Raw genomic sequence first — 12721 nt, 5'->3', positions numbered from 1 at the left:
GATAACTTCATTCGGTAAACACACATCTGTCCCCCGTCTAATTTATACAAAGGCAGGAAAGAGGAAGCAAAAAGGAGTCCGGGTAGCGAGCTGGACGGGACCAGCCTCACGGGGAGGAGCTGTAAGATCTGAGAGCAGGGCACGTCCCTCTGCCGGAGGGCTTGTACCCATGCGGAGGTGGCCCCTGGAGTGTCCTTCGTTCTTTCTTTGTTGTATAATAAAGTTTATAGGCATGTAGGCAGTTCAGAAAAATATTAAGAAGGAAACACACGAATATGCGGTTATAAGCCTACAAGAGATCAGCCCCGTAAATTGAGTTCTTTCCAATCTTTTCCCCTTTCTGGATATAGTGTAACATGGTTGAGCTCATCCTATATCTGCAATTTGATACCCATCTTTTTTTTCTTCATGTTAACAGACTCCAGCTCCTTGTGCTTTTGTAAACACGGCGTGGTTTATGGCCTCAAGATGGTTTGTCTTGTGGTTGCCTTCTGGCAGGATGGACCCTTCGCAGTGGTTAAGAGCCTGCCTGTGGGTCAGAGAGCCCTGGGCCAGACCCTCAGCCCCCCTGCCCCATTTAAAATAGCCTGGCAACTTTGGGAAATGACTTCATCTTTTGAAGCCTCCATTATTTCATCTGCAAGATGGGCGTAAATAATATCCCTCTTTATAGAGTCTTCAGGAGGGCTGGACAAGGCAGTGTTTACCGACTGCCTCCGCTGGTGAAATTGCCTCCTCCTAAGAGGGAAGTAATATTATCTCCGTTTTATAGACAAGAAGTTTCATCTGCGTGAGGGCACTTGGCCAGGATCCACAGCTAAAAATGGAAAGAGCCCGGATGTGTCATGACAGTCACATTCAGAAGCCACACCTCTTGCCCTCCATGCTGTACTGTACTCTCACTTGGGGTCACTTGGCCAAATCACCCCACCAGTAAGGAGCAGGGCTGAAATGGTGTTGAGTCCAGAGCCTACATGCTGTGATGCTGCCTGACAGAGTTCCTCATGGGTCTCGTATTATCCGGCTTTTACTTAAAACCATTTCTTCTTGGGCTCTGGTACTGCCTCCGGCACCAGGAGGCACTGGTAGGTCGGGCCAAGGGTGGTGGTTCGCTTCTGCCAGTCCCACAGTGGTGTCCCAGCAGGACATCTTCGACAGGCAGAGGAGTCCATGGAGCTTTTTAAAAGTCACAAGTGTATAATAGCCAGAGAGGGTCAGGAGTAGTGTCAGCAGCAACGCGGATTGTAGGTTCAAACCCTCCTCTGTCCTTCTCTTCATAATGACTTTGATAATGAGATGGTTCTCTCCTTGACTTTGGCCCCCTTCTTCCCTGTCCAAGAATGGTGTCCAGGAATTGTGGCCTGGCGCGACTCCTGGCCCCAGGACATTTGGCAAGTCCAGCTTGTTTCCCCTCCGACAGCCAATCATAGGTGGGCAAGGAGATGCCATTGATTGCATCACTGCCTGGTCACCTCCCTAGTAATAGAGTGTGAGAGAAAAACAAAGAGCAGCTGATAGGCAAAGAAAGTCCATTCCAGTTTCCAGGGTCTGTAAGGGAATCTTGCCAACGGCCTACCCGCCTTGGGGTGAAAGGGGGCAGAGGGCCCATTAGAACCCTGCCCAGCCACAGGGGCCCCTGAGCCTGCATTTTGTTGCAGGTCCCACATCCAGAGCAGATCTAATTTAGAGCCATCCCAGTGATTCGTTCTGAATCGCTTGGTTATTCAGCAGATTAAATCTTAATTGCAAATGCGGTTTCAGCGTAGGAGTACCATTGTGCTTGCTGGTTTCAGGCCATTTTTGCTGAGCCGTGCTTTTCCAGAAGGCTGTTACAAATTTAGAAAGGGGGAAATGGTATTTCATTTGTCCATCAGAGCTTTGTTTTGCAGACTGAATTTATTTTGTGTTGGTTTAAAGGTGCCAAAACCTGACATCCCTGGAGAGAGAATTGCTCAATTTTTTTTTTTTTTTTTTTTTTTTTGGAGAGCTGCTCTGGACAGTCCAAATTGTATCTAGAAAACACTGTCTGTGGTCCTTATGTGCGAGGCCAGGCTGGCCAACAATCTCATGTGGTATCATTCTGATTACTTTTTCAGAGACCCAAGAAGCCACCTCCTCCAACCGCTCCCGTCATCAAGCAAGGGGCAGGTAATGTACCTTTCACTTCCATCACCACAAGGTTTATCTTCCTCTTTGTGTGTATTTTCAGCATCCTTGGTAAGGCTCAAGAGTCTTAGATTCAGATCTGCCACAGATGACCTAACTGGGAAGTAACAATTGGGTCTCAAAAGGCGGGTTTGAAATATACTACTGCTTTTCCTAAAAAATAAACGTATCGTGAAAATGTATCCCTGATATAGAAAAAATAAAAGCTAGCCTCCCAAAGAGAATGACCAGAAGGACTTTGTGTTCAAATAAACCAGTTTTGTTTGCTTTGCTTTTTTTTTTTTTAATTTTTGATTTTTATTTATTTATTTATTTTAGGGCCACACCCACAGCATATAGAGGTTCCCAGGCGACAGGTCCAATCGGAGCTGTAGCTGCCAGTCTATGCCACAGCCACGAGGGATCTGCGCTGCAAGTCTGTGACCTACCCCACAGCTCACGGCAACGCCAGATCCTCAACCCACGGAGCAAGCCCAGGGACTGAACCCACATCCTCATGGATACTAGTCAGATTCTTAACCCGCTGAGCCATGGCGGGAACTCCTGTTTCTATTTTTTTTTTTTTTTAATAAACTGATTCTGTGGAGAGCAGAGCCAGTTTCCCCTTTATCTGTGCGTGGCCATCAAGGGTCAGCTTGGGGAGACCTGCTTCCCATGGGTCCTAGCATCACTGCGCATGTACAGCAGTGCTGAATTTTCCATTTCTGGCCCTTGTGGTTAACCAAAATTTGTACTTACTTCACTTACCCTCAACAACAACAAAAAATGTTTTTCTAGAAAAACTATCCCTCGTGATTCTTTTTCTCATTTGGAAAAGAGTCCAATTTAATTCACTTTGTCTGTGCGGCTCAGATATTAAGGTTGAATAATATAGGAAGACCTGATGGCATCCAACCCTTGGTAACTCGTTGTACAGTGGAATCTCACACGTAAAGATGGGCATCCGTATTTTCTCGTAGCACTCCTCTTTAAAATTGCAAAAAATGAATTTACAGGGAGAAATTCCTCTGTGAATCACTCATTCAGTGGCGTTTTTTAAAAAAAAACAATTAAAATGGAAGAAGAATAGGGGTATTTTTACTTCTGCACATTCATAATTATGATATTTCTATAGCATTTAAAGTATGAATACATTTCCAGATTAGTTTATTCAACAGATTTATTAGGAGTGGTTTTTTTCCGTTCTTGTGGCCCACCAAGTTAGGGGGGAAAAATCCGCCTGACCCTGCATTTCTTTCCCCTTCCCTTCAGCATAGTTGAGAATTACAGAGATGAAGCCCTGAAATGGGATGTTAATTACATCTCCCGCTCAGCCCCCATCATTGTTTGTGTTGAGCAGTTTAATTTTGCCACCTAGTGGTTCTGGCTGGATAAATATTGTGCTGAAGTTAAAGCAGACTGTTGATTAGCTTTTTTTCTCAAGACCCTTTTCCCTAGAAGCCTTGGTGACAGATTAGAGACCAGGAGATGAGCCGAGTAGTCTCAGACTCAGGCAGCCTAGAACATAACTGGGATTGGATGTAATCCTTGGGCTGGTCCATTCCTCCTAGAGACGTAGGTTTGTCTCTAGGAATGATACGGAACTTCTTCATGATCATTAGGAGACTAGACTGTAGCATGGCAGGCAAATTCTTGCCCTCTTAAAACGATTTTATCAAAGCTTGTGCTGGATCTCTGTGGGGCAAAGCAAAGTGACATTTAATCTTCGTAGATTTCTACTACTGCTTATTTATCCTGCTGCGTGATCTTGGGAACTGCTTTGTGACAGGGAGGTAGATATTCATACTTTCCTCCTCCTCATCTTTCCTTGTGTTTGGTTATTTGACCCAAAAGATCACATATTGGGAGAGTTCCCATTGGGGTGCAGCAGAAACGAATCCAACTAGGATCCAAGAGGCCGCGGGTTCAATCCCTGGTCTCGCTCAGTGGGTTAAGGATCCGGGGTTGCTGTGAGCTGTGCTGTAGTTCGCAGATGTGGCTCGGATTTCTTGTTGCTGTGGCTGTGGCATAGGCCAGCAGCTGTAGTTCCAATTCGAGCCCGAGCCTGGGAACTTCCATATGCCACCAGTGCAGCCATTAAAAAAAATCAGATAATGGACTTGAGAGACATCGGATGCAGTGTTTAATTTCTGTTGAGTTATTAAGGAGATTAGGTGAAGTGTGTGTTCAGTGGATTTCAAGTTCTTTTGGCTTCTGATGCTGTGTTACTGAGATTTTTTTACCAAGCACCCATCCATTGGGTTGGTCATGTAAGGATTTTGTCAAGCACTCAACCAAGTCCATAAATCAGAGACGTACTCGTGATGGGTTTCATGTGTTAGTTGTTTTCCAAGAGCTCTTAGGTGCCTGCGGCCACCGACACTAATAAAGACCCTAGGTGAGGGAGCAGCTACAGTCCATGTGCATAAAGAGGAATTGCTAATTGGTACATTTGGCAAAATATAATAGTTGAGGGATTCAGAGGCAAAATGAAAGGACCTAGGGAGAACCACCATATTTTCTCTGCCCATCCCTCTGCTTAAATATATGTTTAAGAGACACAAACTACCAGTTATAAAAGAAATAAGTCACAGGGATATAATGTACAGCACAGGGAATATAGTCAGTAATACAATAACTTTAAATGGTGTATAATCTACACAAATACTGAATCACGATGTTGTACGCCTCAAACTAATATAATATTGTAAGTCCACTATGCTTCAATTTTTAAAAATACGTGTTCTGCTAACTCTTGCTGCATAACAAACCACTCCAAATTGGGTGGTGTAAAATAGCAATATTCTTATGCCCATGGGTTTGTTTATTCATTTATATACATTCCTCACCCACACCAAGTGATTTCCTGTGACTATTTTGCTGCCTTAAGAAAGTCACATTTAAATATCAATAAATATTAAGTGGCGTTCTTGTAAATTAAGGATGTATAGGCAGGCAGACTTAATGACATATGCCAGAAGTGGCTTCTGCTCTGTTTCTAAGCAGCTTGTGTTTGCCAGATAACACCAGCACTCAGCTTAGGAAAAAAAAAAAATCTGTTGACTTTGCCGTACCTGATACATATTTAAAATGCTAGTGCATCTAATAAATGGATGGGGAAACATTTCCTCATCATTGTTATCCTTACCCTCCTCCAGGTACCACTGAAAGAAAACATGAAATTAAAAAGATACCTCCAGAAAGACCAGAAACGCTTCCAAACAGAACAGAAGAAAAAGGTATGAAATCTAGTCTTTGTTGGCACTTCTAGAACAGCAAGAGACAAAGCTGTCTGTCACAGGACTAGTGTGTATTACCCACAGAATTCGCCTTTTCTTTGGAGTATGGTGATTATGGTTTTGTGTTGATTGCTTTCAAATTTCCTGTTTCTAAGGAAATAGGAGAGAGGGTTGTGCGGTACTTCGCTGGGCCAGAATTGCTCATCAAATGAAAAACAACCAGCTCACTTAACACAGTGGGGCTCTTCCATCCCAGGCTTCCTGCCATCACTGCCCTCCCCCACATCAGCAGCATCCTGAAGTCAAGATGCCAGCTTTCGGTTCCTAGAGGGCCCAGATGTATCTGCCACGGTTTCCAGCCAGCCTAGTGTCCTGGGTGCTCATTAATGGTTGATGGGAGGATGCAGCTTAGAGACATTCCCATGTAGACAAATGAACGCTGTCAGTCACTGCCGGGCCTTTGCCTTGGGCTATTCTCCTACAGACACGTGCCCTCGGTCAAGGATGTTGAGGGAGGGTTGGCATGGCAAACCTGAGAGAAGCAGCCCAGTGCCCACAGCCCCCTTAAGGGGGTCAGAAATGTCGTTTTCAGGAACATACCCGAACCAGTATCACAGTCCATTTTATGCATGTGTTTAACTCCTCTGGCCCGAGTGTCCCCTCCCCCCAAGAAATCTGCAGTCTCCGCAAGGACTCATTTTATTAGGCATCTAAGATTTGATTGATCACACATTTTATGGGGAAAGTGTTATGTTATTATTATGAACAGGAGGCCACGCAAATTCCATTTTAAACAGCAGTTATTTGTAAGTCACAAGAGAAATGCTGAATTAATGCATGTAATTATTTGGAGGTGCTCCTGGGTGGCCTCATGAAATTTTATTGTGAAATTTAATATTTTATATCAGCCTGCCAAAAGTTTTACCAATACCGCGAGCTCATAAGAAGTTCCACCTCTTCCTTTCACAGTGAACAGTTAAAAACTCGAGTTGCAGAACCTCATTGTAAAGCCAGGTCTGGGTCACAGATCCATGAAAAAAACAGCATTTGAGTGTGTGCCGTACGAATAGTTCTTTGATCAAAGTGTGTGTTGTGACATAACCAAACATTACTTCTTGTCACGGAGGACACACGGCCAGGCTCTGTGATGAGGACACGCCCTGCTCTGTTTTCATGCGTATGGACAAGCCTGGCATGTGAACAGCCGCCCTAGTTGGTTGGCCTGGTTCCTTCCCCTCCCATGATGCTTTGTTTTGTGCCACAGTGGGTCAGGCAAGCAGAAGCCCTGCTTGAAAGCAGGGAAGCCAGTGAACCAGCCCCACCTTGAGACTTGGCCTCTGCAGTAGGTGGGCATAACCCCCTCTCCCATGTGTTCCCCAGGCTGTCCATCTTCTGCCCTTCCCTTGTTTTGTGTTTGCTTATTTGTTTTTTAGGGCCGCACCCGCAGCCTATGGAAGTTCCCAGGCTAGGGGTCGAATCGGAGCTACAGCTGCTGACCTACACCATAGCCACAGCAACGCGGGATCCGAGCTGCATCTGCGACCTACACCACAGCTCCTGGCTATTTCGGATCCTTGACCCTTAACCAGATCGAACCCGCATCCTCATGCATATTGGTCAGAGTCATTTCCACTGACTCACAGTGGGCACTCCGCCTCCCTTGTATTTTAGCTGAGCCCTTCCTCCTCCGGTCCTTCCTCTAGTCCTTCCTCTAGTCCCTGTGGACAAGAAAAAGTTCCCAGCATTCCTGGATGGAGCCTATCCCCCTCCTGCAGTATCGTGGGGATGAGCACAGTGATTTCTACATAGGACCTCAGGGGCTTTTTAAAGCTTTGCCAATCGGCCCGGTCACCCAAACAGTGTGAGTCTGTGTTTGCAAGTGACACGCGTTCAGAGTTCCAGCTTCCAAGCAAACAGAGGGAAGCTGCCTGTCCTCCAGTGGGCAGCGTTCTAAAGTTCCATCTTTTATTTTTTTATTTTTATTTATTTATTTATTTATTTTTGTCTTTTTGCCCTTTTTCTAGGGCCGCTCCCGCGGCACATGGAGGTTCCCAGGCTAGGGGTCAAATCGGAGCTGTAGCCACCGGCCTACACCACAGCCACAGCAACGCGGGATCCGAGCCGCGTCTGCGACCTACACCACAGCTCACGGCAATGCCGGATCCCCAACCCACTGAGCAAGGGCAGGGATCGAACCCTCCACCTCATGGTTCCCAGTCGGATTCATTAACCACTGCGCCACAACGGGAACTCCTTCAGTGATTTTTTTTATAGCAGAAAACAAACAATCTTCAGTACCATCACTTACGCTCGTTCTATCTGTCTTCTCCTTGCTTCTTTCAACAACAACTTAAAGACAGACCAGAGAGAGAGCCAAAACTGGATTTACAGAAGCCTTCTGTTCCTGCCATACCACCCAAAAAGCCACGGCCACCCAAGACCAATTCTCTCAGCAGGCCGGGCGCGCTGCCCCCGAGGAGGCCCGAACGACCCGTGGGGCCCCTGACCCACGCCAGGTACGGCTCCCCTCTGGACGCTGAGGGTGGGAGAGGGGCAACCACAGGATATGGGCCTCTGGTCCCTTGGAGCCTTGCTCCCGTGCTCAGGCAGAATCGGGTGCGAGGCTGGGAGGCGCGGCGTGGGTTTCAGAATTAGCAGGTGCGAATCCAGGTCCCGGCATCTTGGCCCTGCTCCACGTGGGGGGCTCCTCCGTGCCTCCCTTAGGGCCAGGCCCGCTGTCCTTCAGGCTGGAAATGTGGGTGACACACATGCATGTCCTGCTGGCCTCAGTGTGCACATCTCATGGGCAGCTCCGTCCTGTGAGCCTCTCCCTGCTCCGTGGTGCCTCCCTCCACGCGCCCAGGCTCCCTCTGCCCGCCCTGTGCAGCCCTGTTGCGGAGCCCAGGCCCCAGACTGGCAAACGGTGCCCGCGTCTCCGAACTCTGAGGCACTCAGAGGCCCAGGGCATGCTTTGTTCAGGCACGCATTCCAAGATGGGCCTGGAAAAACTCAAATTTGTGTGCTGGCTGGCTGGACACATGTGCTGGCGACGTGGAGTCAGAGCTGGACATTGTGCCTCCCAGACCAGAGACACCCACCACGGGGAACTCACGTGTTGCCTTCTCTCCATAAGTTCATTGCTGGAACTTTCTACCATCACATGTGTGTTATATGTGTTGACACCATATACCAGAGCAAGTCGGTGACCCAGAGGTCTTCACGTGGACTTGTCAGCACACAGTCACTCACTGGATTTTGTGTTCTTTTGAGCTAGGTTTGCTTGGTGAGAATCCTATGGGGCTTCAGTGCCCTCGTGTTGGAGTCAGGCAGGCTTCTGGCCTCACGTCTCACCCCACTTCATAGGAGTGAGTGCCTCCACTGGTCACAGCCCCCCTCACCTCACTTTCCCCATCTGTAGCTTGCGGGGGGTCATGGAATACACCTAAAAAGATGGATATATAGGTCCCAGATATGTAGCCCCATGCCTGTAAATCAGCTTTGCTTCCATTGTCATTTTTATTGTTGTGTATCAAACTAGGTACACTGGACTAAAACAGAAACAGCTCATTTTCTTTTTTGAAAAAAAAATTTTAATTGTGGTAAAATACACATAACACAGAATTTATCATCGTGACCGTTCGTAAGCGCTCAGCGACATTAGGTACATTCACGTTGTGGCACAGCCATCACCGCCGTCCATCCACAGAACTCTTCTCATTTTGCAAAACAGAAACTCTGTCCCCCTTTAAGCAGTAACCCCCAGCCCCTGGCAACCACCCGTCTACTTTCTGTCTCTAGGAATTTGACTGCTCCAGGTGCCTCCTAGAAGTGCAGTCATTTGTCTTTGTGACCGGCTTATTTCACTCGGCCTGATGTCTCCAAGGTCGATCCTAATAACACCTGCAATAACAACCACCCCCCACCCGCATCTTGCAGCAGGTACCCGTGTGAGTGGCTGGGCGATGTCGGGATCTCAGCCTGCCATGCTGGATGCACATAAGCCCATGCGCACAAGGCCAGCCGCCACTCAGGTGTGTGTGAGCCCATTGGAGGAGTGGCTGGCTCACCCATGCCGTTCTGCAGGCATCTCCCAAGGGCCAAACAACTGCCCCCCCCCCCCCCCCCCCGTGATCACCCCAGATGAAACCAATGGGACAGTGGCTGTTAGTGCAAGTTCGTGTGCTGACACACAGCGAGGCCAAACAAACCAGAACGTCAGAGTTTGGAGCAGAGAAAGGTTTATTGCAGGCCATGCCAGGAGATGAGTGGCTCATGCCTCCCCAAAAGCCCGAACGCCCCGAACCAAAATTGCAAAGCATCTTGAAAAGCCAGGTGACGGGGCAGAGAGATCACAGAGCAAGTGATCATCTCATGCACAGTTCTCTGACGGGATGCTGGTGAGGTCACAGTCAGGGTCACAGGGAGTCGCCTTATCAATCCTTCGGCTCTGGTGGGGCTGGGGCTGGGGCTGGGGCTCGTGATCATTGAGTTGTTACCCTTTCATTTGACGATGGTTTTAGCAGCTGTAGAACAACTCAGGAAACAAGCATCGGATACTGTTATTAAGTCGGTACTTCAGAGAGGAGCTAAAGCAGGGGGGGGCGGAAGGGCCTGCCCCGGGAAGGCCCCAGAGGGTCCTGTTGAGTTACGGGGCCTCTGGCGAGTTGGTCAGGCCCCCATGTGTCATGCGGTCTTCTGCTGACGGGTGCACAACGTGATGGGGCCCCTTGACAGCCCCAGTGACCTCAGCCAGGGCCACGCCAGTAGTGTGGTTGGTCCACAAGCCGGCAGTTCAGAAGGAAAAGCTTGTGTAAACCCAGGTGCTTCTGAGGAGAGTGTGAGCTCTGTGAGAGAACGTGGGGCAGCAGAAGTCACACATCATTTTGCAGTGGGTGAACGGAGAACAGGAGCCATGCTCTGCCAAGTTCTCAGGGGCTTCCAGGGACCAGAGGCATTTCGATGAAGTCCACAATGATTTCCAGAATATTCCTGCTGCTCTCTCTAATGCTCTGATTCGAAGAAAGTACAGTTCCAGTGGCTTCTTCACCTTCGAAGGTTGCTCTCAACCGTTGTTATAAGCCATCAATTAGACCTGCACTGACATGGTGCGTGAATGATAACTGCCCACCCTTGGGGCCCCATTTCCCTCCTGCCTCTGCTAGCTCTTCCCTGCCTCCAGCTCTCCCAACACCCAGTTGTCGATTCGAAGAACAAGCCACCAGGGAAGGTGCATGAGGGGTTCATACAGAAGCCAGTGGGCAGCATAACGCTTCTTCTTCGCATGGTGGGTGGCATCTGAGCAGCCCAGGAGAGGGTGGGCAGCCCCCGACCTCCCAAACCCCCAGGGTGCTGGTTTGAAGGAAGAGGGGAGTTGGGGGGGAAAGCCTGAGGCTTCCTTCCCACCAGTCCTAGAAAGTGGCAGACCCGGGCTAAGGCTGGGTGCATTTGAGGAGCGGGCGTGCTCTGGCCATGTGCTCAGCCAGTTGCGGGGAGGATGGCACCTTCTCTGACTCGGTGCTTCTCAAACTCGAGTGTGCATCGGAGCCACCTGGAGAACTTGTTCAAACCCATGGCTGGGCCCTGCCGCCACCGTTGCCGATTCTGTACGTCTGGGCAAGGGGGGGGGGGGCTTACATTTCTAACAAGCTCCCAGGTGACGGTGATGCTGCTGGCTCAGATCTACGCTGTGAGAACCCTGGTCTAGATTCCCCCAGGTTTGGCTCGGTTTTTCATTTTTGGCCACCCTGTGGCATGTGGCGTTCCCAGGCCAGGGATCAGATCCGAGGCGCAGTTGTGATGCCTCTGCTTCCTGTCGCTGCAGAGTTGCCGCCGATCCCATTGTGCCACAGCGGGAACTCCTCTCCCAGGTTTTCAGCAGTGCCTCCTTCCTTCCCTGGCTGCCTCTCATGCACCTGCTAGTGGTCCCTGACTTGGGTGCCCAGTTAGCACGCCCCTCTTCTGGAAGCCTTCCTTATCTCTCACAATTGCTCTCTCCTCCAAATGCCTGACACCCCATGTTTAGCCTGGTGCAGGGCCCCCTGCTGTGCCACTTGGGATGCTCACACCCCCGGACTCCTTTACCAGATTTAAAGCAGATCAAGCGTGTGTTTTGTCATCTCCACATGCTTTACGGGGTTGAGCATATGGTAGTGGCTCATTTAATACACTTGGTGCATGCCATGGTTCCTAACGGCGGGCGGGGGGGGAGGGTGCCAGGGCTTACATTTTGTTCACTTTTGCTTTCCTGTCATCCTTTCCAGCCCCTTTACAAGCTCTGTAGCATGTGTCTTATGTTCTAAGTCCCCTAACGTGCCATGGATTTCAACATCAAAACATTTAAGAAGATTGAAGAAAGGCTTACTCTTTTCTCAGTACCTCATGCACTTTTTTGCTAAGTAGTTACGTTGGGCAACCAATCCACATACTGGTGTACGAACTTGTTTTGTTCTGCCAAATTAGTTGAGGTAGGAATGCCGACGTCAAACAGTTTTGTGTCACTGGTCCTCCAGAGAAGGGGTATTTTCTGCTGTGCAAACCCAAATCCTCACCAGGATTATCTGACCAGAGGGGTGGATGGATGGATGGATGGGTGGATGGGTGGAACACATGGATGCACAGTCACTATTTGCTGTTCTTGTTGGGAACAAGGCACTGCTGCTCCAGCTGCAGCGTCTGGGCTCAGGCTTCCTCTCACCAGCCAGAAAGCTCGCCGCCAAATGTGGCTTCCAGAAGGGAGTGATTTCTTTCTATTTAAACAGGAACTAGCAATCTTTTACAAAAAGGAATACGTAAGTTTAGGAAGAGGAGACTTATTTTTAGATGCATTTACTTTAAAAAAAAAAAAAAAAGGTAGTGAGGGACTGCTGTGTCCCAGGCACTGTTCTGGATCTTAGTGACAGTGGGGTCCAGCCATTACAGATTGTGGTCTTCAGGAATTGTGTCTAAGGGAACTGGGACACCAGTGCCATTTCGTATCCATCTGGGCCAGCAACCCCATGCCGTTAACAAACTTCCAGGCAGTAGATGTAGGTAGAATTTAAACAGGAAAAAAAAAAAGGACTTTTTCAAAACAAATTTAGTACCAGAGTTGATTTAAAAATTGAATGATGATAGAAGAGTCCCCTAGGTTATAAGTGCCTCCTTAGCTTGAAAGTCTGTGCCATGGAGACACATCGGTTATTATCTCACAGCATGAAGACAGGGCCTGCTGGTCTCGCACAGTCCAACCCGTAACAGGTGGCTGCGGTACAGAGTGTATCCTCTCTCCCTCTGTCTTCACACCTGAGAAAGTGGAGTCTCCAAAGTATAGAGTCAAATCACGTCTCTTGATATTTGAT

The 12721-nt window shown here is 48.6% G+C and overlaps 1 protein-coding gene across 20 annotated transcripts in view; it reads left to right on the top strand.

Annotated features, from left to right (window-relative positions):
- SH3KBP1 (SH3 domain containing kinase binding protein 1) overlaps positions 1-12721 on the top strand; it is a 343775-nt gene that overhangs the window by 276307 nt on the left and 54747 nt on the right. For 19 of the 20 annotated variants that reach the window (XR_014835801.1, XM_013985983.3, XM_085008689.1 and 16 more), the window contains 3 exons: positions 2097-2148; positions 5304-5384; positions 7741-7900. Coding sequence is in view for 18 of the 20 variants with exons in the window: in XM_013985983.3 (XP_013841437.2) it covers positions 2097-2148; positions 5304-5384; positions 7741-7900 (293 nt within the window). In the remaining 2 variants the exon portion in view is untranslated. Of the gene's footprint in view, positions 1-2096; positions 2149-5303; positions 5385-7740; positions 8266-11326; positions 12166-12721 lie in introns of those variants that run through there. The other variant, XR_014835802.1, reaches the window with a different exon arrangement.

Source organism: Sus scrofa, chromosome X (genome assembly GCF_054392235.1).
Source record: "Sus scrofa isolate SSC_HxYL_T2T_F1_AM1 chromosome X, Sscrofa_HxYL_maternal_Yorkshire_Landrace_v2.0, whole genome shotgun sequence".
NCBI lineage: Eukaryota > Metazoa > Chordata > Mammalia > Artiodactyla > Suidae > Sus > Sus scrofa.
Note: the sequence above shows the minus strand (reverse complement) of the source record. Positions and strands in the feature narration are given on the sequence as shown.